This window comes from Sardina pilchardus, chromosome 18 (assembly GCF_963854185.1).
Source record: "Sardina pilchardus chromosome 18, fSarPil1.1, whole genome shotgun sequence".
NCBI lineage: Eukaryota > Metazoa > Chordata > Actinopteri > Clupeiformes > Clupeidae > Sardina > Sardina pilchardus.
This window is the reverse complement of record NC_085011.1, coordinates 5,107,127-5,126,028: the sequence shown is the minus strand read 5'-3', so window position 1 is coordinate 5,126,028 and position 18,902 is coordinate 5,107,127. Positions and strand designations below refer to the sequence as shown.

The 18,902-nt window shown below is 46.4% G+C and overlaps 1 protein-coding gene across 1 annotated transcript in view; it reads left to right on the top strand.

The window, feature by feature from the left end:
* Positions 1–18,902, top strand: part of ank3a (ankyrin 3a) — a 111,805-nt gene that overhangs the window by 24,049 nt on the left and 68,854 nt on the right. Inside the window, exons 2-3 of the mRNA XM_062520320.1 lie at positions 14,440–14,541; positions 15,842–15,940. Of these exons, the coding sequence (XP_062376304.1) occupies positions 14,440–14,541; positions 15,842–15,940 (201 nt within the window). The remainder of the gene's footprint in view (positions 1–14,439; positions 14,542–15,841; positions 15,941–18,902) is intronic.

Genomic DNA, 18,902 nt, shown 5'->3' with positions numbered 1-18,902 from the left:
GGTTTGTGTTTGTGTGTGTTGTGTGCGAAGCGCTGCAGAACAAAGAGTAACACGACAAACACGAACCCATGACCGTTCCCCTCACACACAGATGCATCCAGACACACACCTCATACTCAATAGCACGGGGGTTTGGAGAGGTACTTAGCCTATTTTCTGCACTCTATGCAGCAGTGGGTTGTGATGGAGGTTGTTTTGAATTAGATATTTTTTGGGGGATGGGGTGGAGCTTGAATTTGTTGCTCTTTTTGTGTGTGTGTGTGTGTGTGATGGGGGGGGGGGGGGGTTGTAATTGTTATTGTTTTAGGAAGGGGGTTGCGTTTATTGTGTGAAGCATGTGTCTCTTTTGAAAGTTGGAACGAGGCAGTTAGTGGATTGTGTTTCTAGTGCTTTGGACAGAGACAGCAGATTTGTCTATTGTTGGAAATATGCATGATTTTTCGGGAGGGGGGAGGGTTGTCCATGGTTAATGTTTTGAGCACTTTGAGGGGAGCATATATCTCCATTGTCTTATTCATGTCTATTTTTGGAGGGTGATGGGGTGGTTTGAGTTAGCATTGTGGTGGGGGGGGGCAGGGGGGTACTTTGGGGCAGAGGGGCAGACATGACAGTGACCCTAATACCAGGGGAAATGCCCCCTAATCCCCCATAAGCCACCCCCCCTCCCAGAGCTAACACCCGCCCTCTCATAGTGCCTCTATTACATGCAGAGAGCACCCTGCCAGGAACCACCCCGACACACACACACACACACACACACACACTACCCTTTCACACACAGACAAAAAAACAGCTGATAAGCAGAGTGCTGAGAGAGAGAGATGAGGAAAAGAGAGAGGGAGAGAGATGAAGAAAAGAGCTAGAGAAAGAGGGAGGGAGAGAGAGATATAGAGGGAGAGAGAGATGAGGAAAGGAGAGAGGGAGAGAGAGGAGGAAAAGAGAACGCTAGAGAGAAAGGGAGAAAGAGATGAGGAAAGGAGAGCTAGAAAAAGAGGAAGGGAGAGAGAGAGAGATGAGAAAAAGAGAGGTAGAGGGAGAGAGAGGGAGAGGGAGCGCAAGAGTCAGAGAAACTGAGGGAGTGTGAATTTGTTTGGTGTGTGTGTGTGTGTGTGTGTGTGTGTGTGTGTATTGTTCTATTATAGTTGAGGGGACGTTAGAAGGTCAGAGAGGGAGGGAAAGAGAATGAGGATGAGTAGAAGGAGGAGTAGCAACAGAGAAACAGAGAGAGAGAGGAAAGAGAGATGGAGAGAGAAGGAGAGAGAGGGAGGGAAAGAGAGAGAGAGAGGAAAGAGAGAAGGAGAGAGAGGAAAGAGAGAGAAGGAGAGAGAGGGAGGGAAAGAGAGAGAGACGGGGAACCTAACCTGTCCCTCGTCCCCAGTCCCCCTTAGCCGAAGCATTTGATTCAAGCGCTATATTTGGTCTTCTGACCTCCCCCACCCAACTAACCCCCCCTCCTGCGTATCATGATTACAGAACCCCCCAACACCACTCCCACACACACACACACACACACACACACGCACACACTGTTCATGGTGGAGTTAAGTTTTACGTGCCCCGGAGAAGACAAAGGCACATTAGGCAGAGCAGAGGACATCCTGGACAGACGGTCGCAGTAGACGCTCAGACGAACAGGAGGACTGGCAGAGAGACAGAGAGAGAGAGAGAGAGAGGGGGAGAGCGAGAGGGAGAGAGAGAGAGAGAGAGAGAGAAGGAGAGAAGACCCGCATAGCAACTGCATCCTTTAGACTACATACACACACACACACACACACACACACACATACCAGCACATGCTCAACACTCACACACGCAAACTAAAAAATGCATGCACGTGTATACTGACACACACACTCACGCACACACACACACACACGCACACACACACACACACACACAAACATAAACTCAAACACTTATAATCACACACACACACACACACACACACACACACACACACACACACACAGTTGCAGCGGAAGCATCCATTTCAGAGTCCTGCCTCCCTGGCAGTTTTTTTTTTTCCTTTCTTTTTTTTTTTCCCGTGTGCTGTGTCACATGACTCAATGGCACCTTGCTGCTGCTGTGTGTCCCTCTGCCTGAGCGAGAGCGAGAGCGTGTGTGTGTGTGTGTGTGCGTGCGCGTGTGTGCCTGCCTGCGTGTGTGTGTGTGTGTGAGTGCAAGCCTGAGCGGATGACTCCCGGCTCCACTTTCACTCGCTAACGCCAAACGCCAGCACCAACGCCAGCAGCGCTCCAGCATGGCCGTGGAGGAGGGAGCCGACTTCCTAGTGAGTGTGTCTCTCTTGCGCGCGCGTGTGTGTGTGTGTGTGTGTGTGTGTGTGTGTGTGTGTGTGTGTGTGTGTGTGTGTGTGTGTGTGAGGGCATGTGAATACGAAAAAACAGCGTATGTGTGTGTTGGAGAAAGTCTAATTTTTTAATGTCAGGGACGGGCTGACTTTGGGGCTGCAGGTGCTGCTAGTGCTGCCTCCGTGTGTGTGTGTGTGTGTGTGTGTGTTCCTGCTACTGAGGAGAGCAGGAACCTGCTAGTGCTGCCTCTGTGTGTTTCTGCTACTGAGGAGAGCAGGAACCAGGACAAGCACTCGGGCGAAATATCCAGGATCCACTGGCTGGATCACAGAGCAGTGGGGTGGATGGATGGATCTGGCGTGAATGTGTGTGTTTGCCTGTGTGTACTGTATGTTGTGTGTGTCTGTGTTTGCCTGTGTGTTTTACTAAAAGGACATTTTTGGAGGGAAGGCTAACAGTGGACGTTTGTAACAGTCTGGAAAAAAGTTCTCGGAGAAAAGAAACACAATTACTCTTTACTCAAACGGATTTGGTTTAAAGCGCCAGACAAATATTTTTGGTTGTACAGTATGTGTTGCTTTAGGTATTGCAATGTTCAAAGCATGTTTGTTTGTCAGGACGTCGCAGTGCTGAAATATTCTTTGAATATGTCTTCATTATGAAATGCATGATGCTTAAATGGTCTTAGCATGTTTGTTAAAAAGTCACGATAGCTAAATGCTGTGGAGATGTTATTGTTTGGCAGTCATGCTGTACCTAGTCAAGTCCAGTTGAGCTGTTTGTGCACCAGGTAGGCTATAGGCTGTTGTTGGCTTTTGCTTGTTGTGTGTCTGCCCCTCTTGACTTTGGGGTATGTGTGTGTGTGTGTGTGTGTGTGTGTGTGTGTGTGTGTGTGTGTGTGTGTGTGTGTGTGTGTGTGTGTGTGTGTGTGTGTGTGTGTGTGTGTGTGTGTGTGTGTGTGTTTATAAGGAGGGTGGGGGGCATTCTGAGTGGCACTGGGGACATGGTGGCAAGGCTCCCTGCCACCTGGCATTGCACACACACACACACACACACACACACACACACACACACGCTTCACATCTCACGTCAACTCGTACTGTCCTCTCCAAGTATTGCAGATATGCCCAGTGGCTCGGGTCAGACCTTAACCGCTTACAGACTGCTGTTGATCTGCCGATGTGGACAGACCAGTCTGGAATTGCTGCAAGTCTGTGTGTGATTGGGCATGAATTGGTGCTTGATATGTATAGGTATACTATACATGTCTATTTGCATGTGAGAGTTTGTGCTTTTGTGTGTGTGTGTGTGTTGTTTATGTGAAATTAAAACAATACACAGTTGTTGTGCATGGGGGCGGGGTGAGGATCTTTGTGTCATTGCTAGTGTGTGTGTGTGTGTGTGTGTGTGTGTGTGTTAGATGTGAACTATTCCCTGCTGTTGGATTAGACTGAGGCTTTCTGGCCCATTAGAGAGAGCAGCTCTGCAGTGTGCTAGGATGACACTTTTGAGCTGCGCACACACACACACACACACACACACACACACACCCACACACATATATCTTACTCAGGGCTGTTACCTGACTCCCACTGTGCACACAGGCGCGCGCGCACACACACACACACACACACACACACACAAACACACACACACACACACACACACAGAGCACAGTCTTGCATATGCCCACACTCTGCGCATGATTTTACAAACACACACACTTAGAGAAAATACTCATATGACACCATGCCTGCATGCATGTAGGCACACACGTTGCGCAAACACACAAACACACATACACACACACACACACACACACACTCACATGCTCTGTAAACACACATACCGCATCTGTGAATATACAAAAGTTTCTGTTTTGACTGTTAATCTGTGTATTGTTTTGAGAATGCAAGATGGATGTCTTTGGGCTCTTCTTTTTATGCTGAGTATCTGAAACAAGAGCTGAGATCTCCCTGCTGAGGGAGGGTGTGTGTGTGTGTGTGTGTGTGTGTGTGTGTGTGTGTGTGTGTATGTGTGTGTGTGTGTGTACAGTATGTGTGTGAGTGAGCAGACCTCTTCAATCCAGAACACTGTATCATACCACACCGACAGAGCACAAAGCAACAGAGCTGTCTCTGTATTCCGAGACATTCCCGATATTCCCTGTCAATTTTCCGGATGCTTTAGATAGACTCGGCTACACGTTTGCTGGCCAAAGTTCATGTCACTTAGTGCTTAGGGCTTACAGTGAGAAATGAGTGCTATGGATTGGGCTGATGCTGCTGGCTACCACAGTGTTAAAGGATCAATACAGGAACTTTTGATACACAAGCGAGAGTGAGAATGTGGTTTTGTTGGTACAGTAGGCCTGTCCTAATGGCTGGTCTGGAGTGAACTGGGGTGTCCCTGTAAGTGTGTGTGTGTTCATATGCGTCTGTGCATGTGTTTGCGTTTGTGGTGTGTCTGCGATTGAGAGTAGAGGGGAGAGGAATGTGTTTTGTTGGTCAGTCGTGTGTGTGTGTGTGTGTGTGTGTGTGTGTGTGTGTGTGTGCGCGTGCGTGTAGATGAGTGTGTACATGTATATGTGTGTATCTGTGTGCATGCGTGAGTGCGTGCGTGCGTGCTTGCGTGTGTATCAGTGTGTGACTAAGAAGGGTGTGATGTACAGGCTTTTGGGGATAAACTCAACAACAGACAAGATTCAAGTGTCTGTGTCAACAAGCTCACAGCCATAGGGAGCATCTTTCCTCTCTCTCTCTCTCTCTCTCTCTGTTTCTCCATCCTCTCTCTCTTTCTCTCTTCCTTTCTCTTTCTCTGCTTGACTGTGTTCTCCTCTCCTCATCGTTGTTTAGGCACACATTTTCTCACAGTAACAGAAAAGATGCATAAACACTACGGGTGTGATAGCAGTGTGATTTAGTGTGTGATTTTGTGTGTGTGTGTGTGTGTGTTTGTGTTTGTGTGTGTGTTTGTGTCTTTGTGAGTGCGGTGTCATCATGATGTAATGAATACAATGTGGGCCAGACTGCCTCAGCAAAACTATTATCTCACAGCCCACCATCCGCCAGAGACGCACACACACACACACACACACACACACACACACACACACACACACACACACACACACACACACACACACACACACACTTGTGCCAGAGAGGCCTGGACTAATCCACATCTACACAAACAAAATCACAGTGGGGTTTTTTTTTTGGTGCATGTATTTGCTGTGGCCATTTTGCAGGGGCCAGTGTGTGATATTGTCTTCGCACAGTTTCTGTATTTATGCTGACATGTGTTCTCACAACTTAATCCATCTGGGTTAACGTCTGCTGAGCAAATATAAAAGCTATCACTTTGGAGCGGTCACATTCAATACACTGTCTGTTATATCTCACACAAGCATGAAATAGACAGAGCCTAGCATTCAATGCGTCTACACACAAGCTCAGAAGAGTTGTTCTGATGTATTTGATGTGTCTTTCTCTACTACTGGATATTTGCATTCTGGATATGTGGCATGCTATCTTTGTTGTTGTTTTTTTGTTTGTGTTTGTGTTTGTATTTTGTATTTTGTTTGTGTGAGTGTGCGCTAAGTGCAGCAGAACAAAGAACGACTAACACAAGCACATGACAGTTCCCCTCACACACAGATGCGTCCAGACAAAAACCTCATGGTGAATAGTGTGTGTGTGTGTGTGTGTGTGTGTGTTTTCAGGGACGTGAAAGAGAGGGGTATAATTTAGAACCTGTGGACACACTGTGGTTTTCAGCACCTCATGTGCACCACAATATGTGTGTGTACAGGCCAAATCAGGACGATCTCAGCTGGCTCTCTGTGGTGGTGTTAGTGTTGGTGTTGGTGTGTTATTGTCTCTCTATACTGTGTATGAGGCAGTGCAGTCCAAAGAGGAATATGAGCAACTCAAACACATGACATTTGGACAGCACAGATGCATACACACACACACACACACACACACACGCACACACACGTACACATACACACACACATGCACACACACACACACACACACACACGATGGTGAATAGAATGTTTTAGAGTCGAGAGATAAATAGGTCTTCTCTTGACAGGGTCGTTTGTTATAATGGATCTCACCACTCCCAAATACCAGCTCAGATTCAAATGCACTTCATGACTGTGTAGGCCTATCAGTCCCACCTAAAGGATTCTTAGCTTACTGCTTTTTCTATCATCAGAACTGAATTGGGTAGAAAAGTCTTAGTAACTGCTATAGTAACAGTAGTAACTGTTCCATTTCTGACTGTTTTTCTGTATGGCACAGTTTTCTTAGCTTGTGTCATAATATCTTAACAGATGTACTTGTTTTTATTATGTCTGTTATGCCCCAGTGAAATGCACTGACGAGTGCTCTGTTGGTGATGTTTTGTGTTTTGCCCATATAAGGGTTGCTTTGTTGGTGGTTTTGTTTGGTTTGGTTTTGTGAGCCTTGGTTGCTGATAGGCTACTGTGGGACACCCCCCACCAATAGCACAATGACCTTAACACCTCTCGGGGGGGTGTGTATGTATGGAATACATCATATGGTTCTCCGCAGCAGATATGGATCTCCTGCTTATATCCCGGCACAAAGGCTATAGACTCATACACAGTATATCTTCTGCACTCATGGCAGTACTATTTCTGTAACTTTTCTGTGAAATGAATTGAAATAAAGTTATTTATTTATATATCAACTCAGTGCTAAGGAAGTACTCTTCACCTGAGTATTCAGCCAGGGGACTAACATGTCATAAGCATCTTATAAGCACACCGGATACAGTAGAACTGTGTGATAGGAATTAATGTATGTACAGTATGACAGATCATCAGCAAATGACATCCGCAGCCCTGATGATGGTAACCTCTTATTGCATGGTAACATCACATGGTTAATAACAGGATATACAGTAATATCCACAGCCCTGATGATGGTACAGTAACTTCTTATTGCATGGTAACATCACATGGTTAATAACATAATTTATTACACGGCTCTTCAGAGTGCTTCAGAAAGTTCCATTCACGTGAATGGTCCCAATGTTAGAATATAGAATATATATATATATATACACACACACATGAATGGGCCTTCCCAACATTAGAATATAGAATATATATATATACACACACACATGAATGGGCCTTCCCAGTGTTCGGAGGTCTGTTCAATCTATATAATGACCGCTGCAAAGTATATAATGACCGCTGTCAATGGCAACGCTGCGCGTCGGGGTTCTGTTCATCCTGTAGGGACTTATCTTCCGATAATGACCGGCGTTCTATACATTATCCCTTACATGATATCCATAAGCCTGATGACCGGCGTTCTATACAGTACATTATCCCTTACATGATATCCACAAGCCTGATGATGGTGACTTCTTATTGCATGGTAACATCGCATGGTTAATGGCAGGATATGATATCTGATGTGAGAAGGTCAAATGAGGTCGCCTATCACCTGTATGGGAGTAGGTGAGCAGATCACTGCACCTGAGGTATCCAACACTGAGTCACCTGGCTCCATTATCAGGGCTATAAGGGACACCATCATCTGTGTCCCCAGTCATAGGGCTTGACACAGCTCCACCATACAGTAGGCGTGTTCTAGGCAGGCTGCATAGCCTGGAGACCCGGGGTCTTACTAGAACAAGCGCTACACTCCTGTGGAGAGATGGAGGAGAGAAACTGCACTGTCAGGTCAGCACTGGCCTTGGGTTACAGGGATTGAGCTGCCATTGGATCCTTACCCCCCCCCCCCCCCCCCCCCCCCACACACACACACACACCCTTAATCAGACACCCAGGCTTCTTCCAGAATCAGCAAAACATTGTGTGTCTATGTGTGATTTAGATTGTCAGTTTATGCATGTCAGCATATGAGTGTGTGTGTGTGTGTGTGTGTGTGTGTCTATGTGTGTGGTTTATATTATATTTATGTGTGTGCGCACGTACTGTATGTTTGTGTGATTTAGCCCCAGAGAGAGAGAGAGAGAGGGAGACAGAGAGAGAGAGAGAGAGAGAGAGAGAGAGAGTGTGTGTGTGTGTGTGTGTGTGTGTGTGTGTGTGTGAGACAAAACTTCAGTGTATATGTGTGTGCTCCTCAGGGGTGTTCTGTGTCTCCTGTCGTCTGCCAGTCTGCTACTTTGTGGCGACAGAGTGTGTGTGTGTGTGTGTGTGTGATGACAGAGTGTGTGTTTTGACAGGGTGTGTGTGTAATGTTGTGAAGAGGGATGCAGGCCTTTCTGATGATGGTGCATTATTACTGATGTCTGACAGAGAGATGGAGAGATGAAGAAAGAGATAGAGAAAGAGATAGAGAGAGAGAGAGAGAGAGATGGAGAGACAGGGGAGAGAGTTAGAGATGCTTAGAAAGAGAGATGGAGAAAGGGGGAGGCAGGGAGCGAGAGTAAGCGATACGAAGAAAGAGATGGAGGGAGGGAGCAATAAGGGAAAGAGAAGAGAAGAGGAGAGACAGAGAACGAGAGTGACAGAGGGAGAAAGAGAGAGAGAGGGAGAGGGAGAGAGAGGGAGGGAGAGGGAGACAAAATGGGTGTTCAAATGCAATGAAAGTCAAATGCTTGTCTTCTGTAAGCTTTTGTGATTCAGACTAACGATTTGTCATTTTGCTTCTATCGATGCATCTGTTGATGGACGAGAAGGCTGCAGATACCCCTCTCTCCTTAGTGTCGTTCTTCTTCTACCTCCCCCTCTTTCCTCTCTGTCGTTCTTTCTCTACCTCCCCCTCTCTCCTCTGTGTGGTTCTTTTTTTTTCTTTTTCTACCCTGCTCTCTCTCCACCACTTTGCTTCTCTCTGTATCTCCGTGTTAATTGTGCAGAGACATTTGAGCGATGGAAGTAATTATATTTTCAGTGCTAATCCTTTAGCAGCCTCACATGCACACACACACACACACACACACACACACACACACACACACACACAGAATGTTCTCTGTTTACACACACACACACACACACACACACACACACACACACACACACACACACGTACACACACGTACACACACACACACACACACCTGATTGGGTCTGTGTGTGGAGTCATGTCTCAACATACACTGACTGAAATGCTTCACCGAATAACAATGTTAAACCAGAGATTGTGCGTCTATGTAAATGTGTGTTTCATTCATAATGAATGAACATATGTTTTTTATTTTTTTTTTATTTTATTTTTTTAGAAAAATATGTTCTGGAATGCTGTGAAGAAGAAATGTGGTCTCACATGGCCATCACAACAGAAATGAGTTGTGAAATTATTTATATCTGCATTATTATTACATTGCACCTTATATTTCTGTACATTATTACATCTGGTAAAGAAGTCTTCATCATGCACATCTCAGCACAAACCCGAATAAAAAGCCAAAAGCCTGGCTGCACTGAGACATTCATACCCCTGATCTAGCATGGAGTTTAATCTGGAGTGACTCTGAATTAAAACATTTTTTTATACATACAGTATTTAGCCCACTCCTCTGCCACCGCATGCAAATCGGGAGGACAGGCGTGGATGAGGGACTTGAGCTCTTACAACAGAGAGATTTTCAGCTTTTTAAGACATCTAGTGTCGCTGGTGAAACACGTCCTCTCCTCTCCTTGTGATGTTTTCTGGCGCGAGCGCCTCAGTGCTCGTCTGATTAGTGTCCCGCTGGGAGAGAGACTGGACAGAGCACAATCGCTGGGCAAGCGCGTGCCTCCGTGGAGTAGAGGTGTCCTGCACTCAGCCAACTGCTCTGGACAAGGGAGGGTAGCGTGCCCGTGTTCTGCCTAATTTGTCTTCACATCAGGACAGGAAAATAGATTGTCAACGGAAGGCCATCTTTGGACCTATCAGTACCTCTTCACATATTTCTCATCTACTTGCAGTAGTTATGCCATACATTATATTTATATACATTGTCCAAATATAAAGTAGATTACACACACACACACACACATATACGCACGCGTTGTTCTGGCAGATTTATGTATTTCTATGCCTGCTGTTGTATGATGTTTAGTTGAACAAGAGAATTCCAGCAGGGAAATACCCAGTGTGAATTATTGAGGTGCAGACAGAGCGAGCGTGCTATTTTAGAGCCCGACGCAAACGCAGACGCAAACGCAAACGAGCTTTAAGCTGAGCAGCGCTGAGCAGTGCTTCACGTGCGGCCACGTGAGCTCTGAGCTCGCTGCGTGCAAATGTGTCAAGCTCTCCACGTCCTGTAATGTGTAATGAAGGCTCTCTAGTCTAGCACACACACTTTGCATGTGTGTGTGAGAGATTGGGTAGAATGGTGTGTGTGTAGTGGGGGGGGGGGTAAATGTGATATAGTGTGTAGGGATATGCAAGGTGTGATGGATGTCTGTGTGACGAGATGCACGTGTGTGTGAGAGAGAGAGAGATGGAGACAGCGGATGTGGTGGTGTGGTGGTGTGCGTGTGTGTGATGTGGTGTGTGTGTGTGTGTAAGTGTGTGAAAGAGAGAAAGAGAGAGGGACAGCGTGTGTGTGTGTGTTGTGGTTAATGTGAGAGGGTGTGTGTGCGTTTGTATGTGAGTGAAAGAGAGAGAGAGAGAGAGAGAGGCAGCGTGTGTGTGCGTGTGTATGTGTGTGTGCGTGTGTGTGTGTGTGCATGTGTGTGAGCGGTGTGGTTAATGTGAGAGAGTGTGTGTGAGTGATGTGGTTACTGTGAGATGCTGTGTGTGTATGTGTGTGTGTGTGTGTGCATGTGTGTGAGCGGTGTGGTTAATGAGAGAGTGTGTGTGTGTGTAATGTGGTTTGAGGTGTGTGAGTGATGCACATGTGCTGTCCGCAGCACTCCTGTGCCCTTGAGCAGGGAAGGCAAGGTCAGTGCTACTGGAGGTGACCCCTAATGGGGCTCTAACGCATCTAGAGCGGGACTGCACTGTGTGTGTGTGGGAGGATCCCCAACACAACTGGGAATGAACCGCACCGCATGCTGTGTGTGTGTGTGTGTGTGTGTGTGTGTGTGTTTATGTATTCCAAGCAAAGCGCTGATTTTTAAAGAGACTTACTTTAATGTCTGGATTATATCTCAGCATGGGGTGATGATGGCAAGCAAAAATGCAAACTAGGTCTCAGGCGGCTGGACAGACTATTTTGGTGACATCATTTCATAGTAACACACACACACACACGGGCGCACGCGAACACTTGCACTTGCACAATGCACAATGTTAAATATCATACACACGTGAACACACATATCCACAGACACTCTTTCTCTCACATACACATAAACATGCATACATACTGTACACATGTCATCCATCCACATACCTCACAAACATGACATGCACACACACACACATACACACACATGCACAAGCCACAACATCTGTATTGCACCAGCCGTCCCCTCACTCTCTTCATCACCACCACCCTCACCACCATCATCTTCATCAGCGTGTCCGGTATAGTGGGCGTGGCCCTGTAAAGTGAGCGTGGTTTTCTCCGAGAGGAGCCGTGATTGCTCCCTGACCCCGTGAGCCCCACAGAGGGAACGCCAGAAGGCCCAGCGAGGACGCCATTCCCAGAGGAAATTCCCACTTTATGCAGCAGCCTGCCATGCTGTGTGTGTGTGTGTGTGTGTGTGTGTGTGTGTGTGTGTGTGTGTGTGTGTGTGTGTGTGTGTGTGTGTGTGTGTGTGTGTGTGTGTCTCTGCGGCGCTTGAGAGGCTTTGGAGCGTGTTATCATTATGGAGAGGGATCAGAGTGTGTTTGTGTGTGTGTGTGTGTGTGTGTGTGTGTGTATGTGTGTGTGTGTGTGTGTGTGGGCTGCTGCTGCTGCTGCTACTGCTGCAGCTGGGAGACTCTCCTCTCCTCTGTCTCCCCGCTGGTGGTGGTGAATACATCTCTCTCCTCATTTCCCTCTGTGATCCTTTCTTTCTTTCTTTCTTTCTTTCCTCTTTCTGTCCTTCTGCTGGTGATCACATCTCTCTCCTCCTCTTCCTCCCTTTGTGACTATCTGTGCTCTTCCTCCTTTCTTCTTTTTTCTATCCTTTCTTTCTTTCTTCTTTCTGTCCTTCCGTTGGTGGTGATCACATCTCTCTCCCTCTCTCTATACCCCTCTCTCCTCCCTTTGTGTCTCTCCATTCTTCCCTCATTTTCTCTCTCTTGTTCCCTCTCTCCTCTCCTCCCCCTCCATGTGTGGATGGGCCATACTGTACTGTAGTGTAGTGTAGTGTACTGCATGTACTGTAGGAGTCTGCTCAGTAGAGACCCTACAGAGGACTGCATGCTGCTGTGCTGTGCTGTGCTGCAGTGGCTCATATGACTAACACAAGCCCACTCACATAGCCTACATAAGAGCAACTTACATTATACTCCCCCCCCCCCCCCTTTACACACACACACACACACACACACACCTGGTTTACCCAGAGGAGATGGAATTATTCCTGTAAAAGAGGTTAACAGTGGGGGCACTGGTGAGGGTAGGTCTCCCAGTCACTCTGGGTGTGTGGGGGGCTCATGGGCTACTGGTTGAGCTGAGGGAGGAGGGTTAATGGGAACCAAATATAGAATATCTCATCTGTAGATGGATATGCACCCTCATTCACACACACACACACACACACACACACACACACATACACACACGCACACACAGTCATTACACATCCCACCAATCAGATTTTGTCCTTAGAGAGCTGGTTTGAGCCCACCGTGATCCTGTTTGATGTGTGTGTGTGTGTGTGTGTGTGTGTGTGTGTGTGTGTGTGTGTGTGTGTGTGTGTGTGTGTGTGTGTGTGTGTGTGTGTGTGTGTGTGTGTTGCGCTGTCTCTCTTTGTTCCTGTTTAAAGTGTCCGAATCACAGTGGACAGAGCTGTATGTTGCATTCTGCTGTGCGGTCACTTGTGTCAACTGCAATGTTCCAAAAAATCAGTAGACAGTATCTACATGACATGACAAGGCCAAAAGTACACATATACACACACTCTCTCTGTTTCTCACTCTCACACACACACACACACACACACACACACACACACACACACACACACAGTCACACACTCACTGCTGTACGTGTCAGCTTGCCCTGTCTGTGGATTTTTGAGTGTATCTCAGATTGAAAGCCCATTGAATCTTCAGAAACAAATGGAGTCAGCCCCTTAACCCTTGAGACATGCTTGGAAATTAAGAAAAGGCTGTGAGAGAGAGAGAGAGAGAGAGAGAGAGAAAGAAAGAGTGTGTGTGTGAGATGATGAGAAAGTATACAGCAGAGTGAGAGAGAGAGAGAGTGAGAGAGGGTTGAGAAAAGAGGAGGTTCATCAGGCTGTTATCTCTTCTGATCAGGGTTTGTTTCGCTGTTTGAGGGGATCTTCTCATCTCACGCAGTGCTTCTTCAGACGAGATATCTGGGAGCTGAAGTTGTCTCGACACACACAGACAGATAGAAAGAGAGAGCGTGAGAGAGAGAGAGAGAGAGAGAGAAAGAGAGAAAGAGAACTGGAGGGAATTGTTAGAACTCCTCATCACCTGCTGAGGAGGTTTTTTCTGCTTTTTTGTTTCAACTCTCTGGAGCTGTGGGGGCTTCTCTGTTTTGTGTTTTACGGGGGCAGACAGAGAGGTTCTTCCCAGCTCAAAGGATTTTTTGTCTGCCTGTTGTGTTGGAGAGATTTGGGGCTTGGGGCTTTATGTGCGTGTTTGTGTTGAGTGAGTGAGTATGTGAGTGTATGTGTGCTCTGTACTTCAAAAGAGATCTCGTGTCCCTGGAACATACCACTCTTTTCTCAGATTGTCACTGTCCTGCTCTCTGATGGAATTATTTTATGAGGTACAAAGCAGGCTGGGAAACTGTTGGAAAAAAAAAAATTGGGATTATGTGTGTCTGTATGCATGTTAAAGACAGGATAAAGGCTAATACACACACACACACACACACACACACACACACACACACACACACACACACACACACACACACACACACACACACATACAGAGGGAGAAAGACTCAACTTGTCAAAACTCTCATCACAACTCTCATCAAAATGTAATTCTATGTAGATGACTCTGTTTGACCTGTGATTGACCTTTGAACTCTGACCTCTCTGTGCCCTCTGCAGTCGGACAGCAATGCCAGCTATCTGCGTGCTGCCCGAGCGGGAAACTTGGAGAAGGTGCTCGACTACCTGAAGAGCGGTGTAGAAATCAACATCTGCAACCAGGTGAGCATGCCTGAACACACAAGCGCTCTCCCATTCTTTGACAAAACAGACATATTTTGAAGCAATATGATGGCAGCCTAAAGCTAGCTGAATGGCTATGGTCTGTTATTGTGTCATACTCTCTCTGCATGACACTGTAGTTGATGTGTGTGTTTTGTGTACTAGATTGTCTACTGTATGTTGTATCTTGTTGATATGTGTGTTTTGTGCACTTCAAAAAGGAATATAATGTTTGCAACACTGATAATTGCTTCCGCTTATTGTTAAAAACAAGCAGTGTTTCGACCCTACTGGGTCTTCATCAGGCAAAATGTGTTTGTGTACTTACATGTACAGTATGTAGCTGATGTGTGTTTGTGTACTAGAATGTAGCCTATGTAGTTAGTGTGTGTGTGTGTGTGTGTGTGTGTGTGTGTGTGTGTGTTTTGTGAACTAGAATGTATATGATGTCTATTTTCTACAGTATGTCAATAATGTGTGTGTTTTGTAGTCACTGATGTGTTTTGCTGTATGTAGTTGATGTGTGTGTTTTGTTGTATGTCACTGATGTGTGTGTTTTGGGTTGTAAAATTGTTTGAATGTAGTTGATGTGTGTGTTTTGTGTTGCAGAATGGGCTTAGTAGTGTGTGCATCTGATATGTGTGTGTCTTGGGTTCTACTGTATGTAGATTATGTGTGTTTTGCATTGCAGAATGGACTGAATAGTGTGTGTGCATCTGATATGTGTGTTTGTTGGGTTCTATGTAGATGATGTGTGTTTTGGGTTCTATGTAGATGATGTACTGTATGTTTCGCATTGCAGGATGGGCTGAATAGTGTGTGTGCATCTGATATGTGTGTGTGTTGGGTTCTATGTAGATGATGTGTGTTTTGCGCTGCAGAATGGCTTGAACGCACTGCATCTGATATGTGTGTGTGTTGGGTTCTATGTAGATGACGCGTGTTTTGCGTTGCAGAATGGGCTGAATAGTGTGTGCATCTGATATGTGTGTGTTTTGGGTTCTATGTAGATGATGTATGTTTTGCGTTGCAGAATGTAGATGAATAGTGTGTGCATCTGATATGTGTGTGTTTTGGGTTCTATGTAGATGATGTGTGTTTTGCGTTGCAGGATGGGCTGAATAGTGTGTGTGCAGCTGATATGTGTGTGTTGGGTTCTATGTAGATGATGTGTGTGTGTTGGGTTCTATGTAGATGATGTGTGTGTGTTGGGTTCTATGTAGATGATGTGTGTGTTGGGTTCTATGTAGATGATGTGTGTTTTGGGTTCTATGTAGATGACGTGTGTTTTGCGTTGCAGAATGGGCTGAACGCGCTGCATCTGGCTTCTAAGGAGGGCCATGTGGAGGTGGTGGCCGAGCTGCTGAAGCTCGGAGCGTCTGTCGACGCGGCGACCAAGGTCAGTCACAGGATTCATCATCTTCATTCACCTAAACGCTGTGCGGCATGCCAGAGTACATGGCACAGCATGTGGGCTCTGTGGTCAGCTAAGCTCCGTTCTGATGCTATTTTCAGTTCGCTTTTTTGTGAGGATGTCTTCCTGCTAAAAAAAGAGCTCCCTTCCACTGTCACCTTTGTGCTTGGAGGTTCAAGGCTTGGGCTGACATGCCTTTCACACCACGTTACGGTTCTTTGCAAATAGGATGGCAAGCAAAGGGGGGTGGGCATAATTGAACTCACGTGGCTCAAGAACATTTAGCTAGAACGATCACGATGGCTAATTGTGTCGGTGAAGCTAAGTAGTTGTAGTTGTGACCCCATTAGCGATTTCACTTCTGATCAGATCAGATCTCAGCATCGTGATGACTTTACAGTCTTACCCCCCAGTCACACACGCTACAAGCGACAGCGACAAAGAGACAGGCTGCCGTTCATTTTCAATGGGAGTGAACTTTTGCCAGAGACAAGCGACAAGCTTGCCGCTGTCGCGAGCAAGGCGGGGCTAAAATAGACAAGCAGGCTATTTTATGCAAATGTTGAGCGAAGCGACAAAGCGACTGCCAATCGGAGTGAAGGCAGCGTGACGTTCCTTGTTTGAAAGTAAAGTTGAATGTTTTATCCAAGATGGCGGAGCTAACTAAACGAAGGCAGTATTTCTGTACTAACAAGTAAGTTCAGGGTTTGTTGCCTTATATTTTGCTACTTCTAGTGAGAAATATGAACTTTACAATCCAAAGAGCCAGGTTTTGTAACCAAAAAATATATCTGAAGGCATGTACGAGCTATCGGTCAGCCACCTAGCACGTAGCAATCGTTAGCCGTCAATCACTCGCGAATCACCTCCCCACTCAACGGCAAGTTTGTGGAGTTGTCGCTGTCTCTTGTAGCGTGTGTGACTGTAGGGTCACACACCACAGGCAAAGAGAGCTGAGGCCCTTTGAAATTTGCAAACATACAGTAGGTGAACGTTTGCAAACAGTTTTCTGTTAGCCTTGAGTTTTTGGGCAAACAGTCTGAGGAGGTAGTTCTCCGCGATCATACAGTGGAACTGCACGTGAGTTTGATAAAGGCAACAATGCAATTACATGTAGGCTACCGTTCGAGAGAAATGTTAACACCAAATCATTCAAATTTAACTGTTCAAAGAAAACATGTTCACCACGAACGTTGCCCACTGTTTGCTAAAACTGAATGCACCTCAGGTGCCTCTACACTCTCCCTCTGCAGTCCCGCAGTCGAGCACCTGTCATCCATGTAAATTCATATTTATGGCTGTTGGGGTTTGGACGCGCCCGCCTGCCCTACCGGCCCGGCCCAGCCTCCCCTTGGGGCTCCAGCGTGTGGGGGGGTGGAGGCTCTGCAGGGGCTGGACGGTCCCGAGGGTGGTATTACCAGAGAGGGTTAAAGCGGAGCGAGAGGCGCAAACGTTCGATCATTTCCGCGTTCTGTCTTTGCAAAGGGGAGGGGGGCTAAATCCCCCTTTAAGCAGACCTGTTAACATTCGAACTGAACTGCTTGCCAGTCTGACAGAAATCGATATCCCACTATGACGTCTTTGCGACACGCCTCTTTAAGCAGACCGGAACTGTTCGAATTTTGCTGCCATAGAGATGCATTACGTTGCTCTATCTTGTCAATAATTAAAGATCTTTGGTATTACATTGACTAGCGGAAAGCACAGATGTCCTGTTGTTTGTTATGGTTCGGCTGCGGAACAGTTGGAGCGGTAGCATTACGCCGCTAGCTAGCGCCAAACGATTTGAGCGCTGGACTTGGTTCAACTTTCAAATCACAACGCGATTGAGCGTTGGCCATTTGTGTAACTTAGGGACGAGATTTTTTATAGGAACCCCTTTTTAATTATTATGGTCTGGGCATCGGGTTACTCTTTCCCGCTGCCGCTTCGTTACTTCGTGATCCCTGATCCTGCTCTCGCTCTCGCTCCCATCATTGGTGCTCACAGCTCTCGTCACACAAGCAGCAGGACTGGATAGGATAGAGGATACAGAGCTGCTCAGAACATGATCCATCTGATTACAGTCCTCATTTATGTGCTCTCTCATCTGTTAGACTTTCTCCCTTTATCACACAGACTCGCAGATACTGAGTCACACACATACACACAGACACACACACACTGACCCACGGACACACATATATGCAGCGGCCCTAAACAGGAGAAAAATGCCATAAGTTTTATCAGAAAGAATATGAAGGATACAGCTTTACAAGGCACTACTATAGGTAAGGATTCAGCCTTACAAGGCCCTATAGATAATGATTACATTTGGTTACATTTCTGAAGCATCAAGGTTCATTTGGGTTCATAATGAGAGACCCAGTTCATGTTTCCTAAGAGCCAGTATTTTGGATCATCAGTGCATATATTTATAGTATGGAACATCTAAAGACAGCTTTGATCAAAAATATACACACCCAGCACCAGAGTCAACGACTTCACCCAAGAAGAGGGTCAAGCCAAGGAAATCTCAAAAACACAATGGAATAATTCAACATATTGCACTGCAAGCATCACATCCATTTTTACCACAGATGTTGCCAATACAGGGACACATTAGCAGCTTTGTTGGTTGCAATGCAATTTCCCATTGCCAACCAACTAAGATGCTAACAGGTTAGCAACGTTGCTTTTGGGAAACGCACCCCAGGCTAGCAATGATTGGAAACACACAGTGCAGTGGCAGGTCTATGATGCATTGGATGGAAAAAACAACGTGTCAATTCCATCTCAAGACCTCTGCTCTGTGACACGCTGTTGGTGGCGTGTCGTTCTCCTGGAGCTCTCTGATGGATGAGTGTGTGTGTGCGGACCCAGCGCTGTGCTGTGCTGTGCGACACGCTTCGGAGAAAGTCCGTCATGGGATGGGGTGGGATGGCCCTGGACATGGCGAGCATACCTC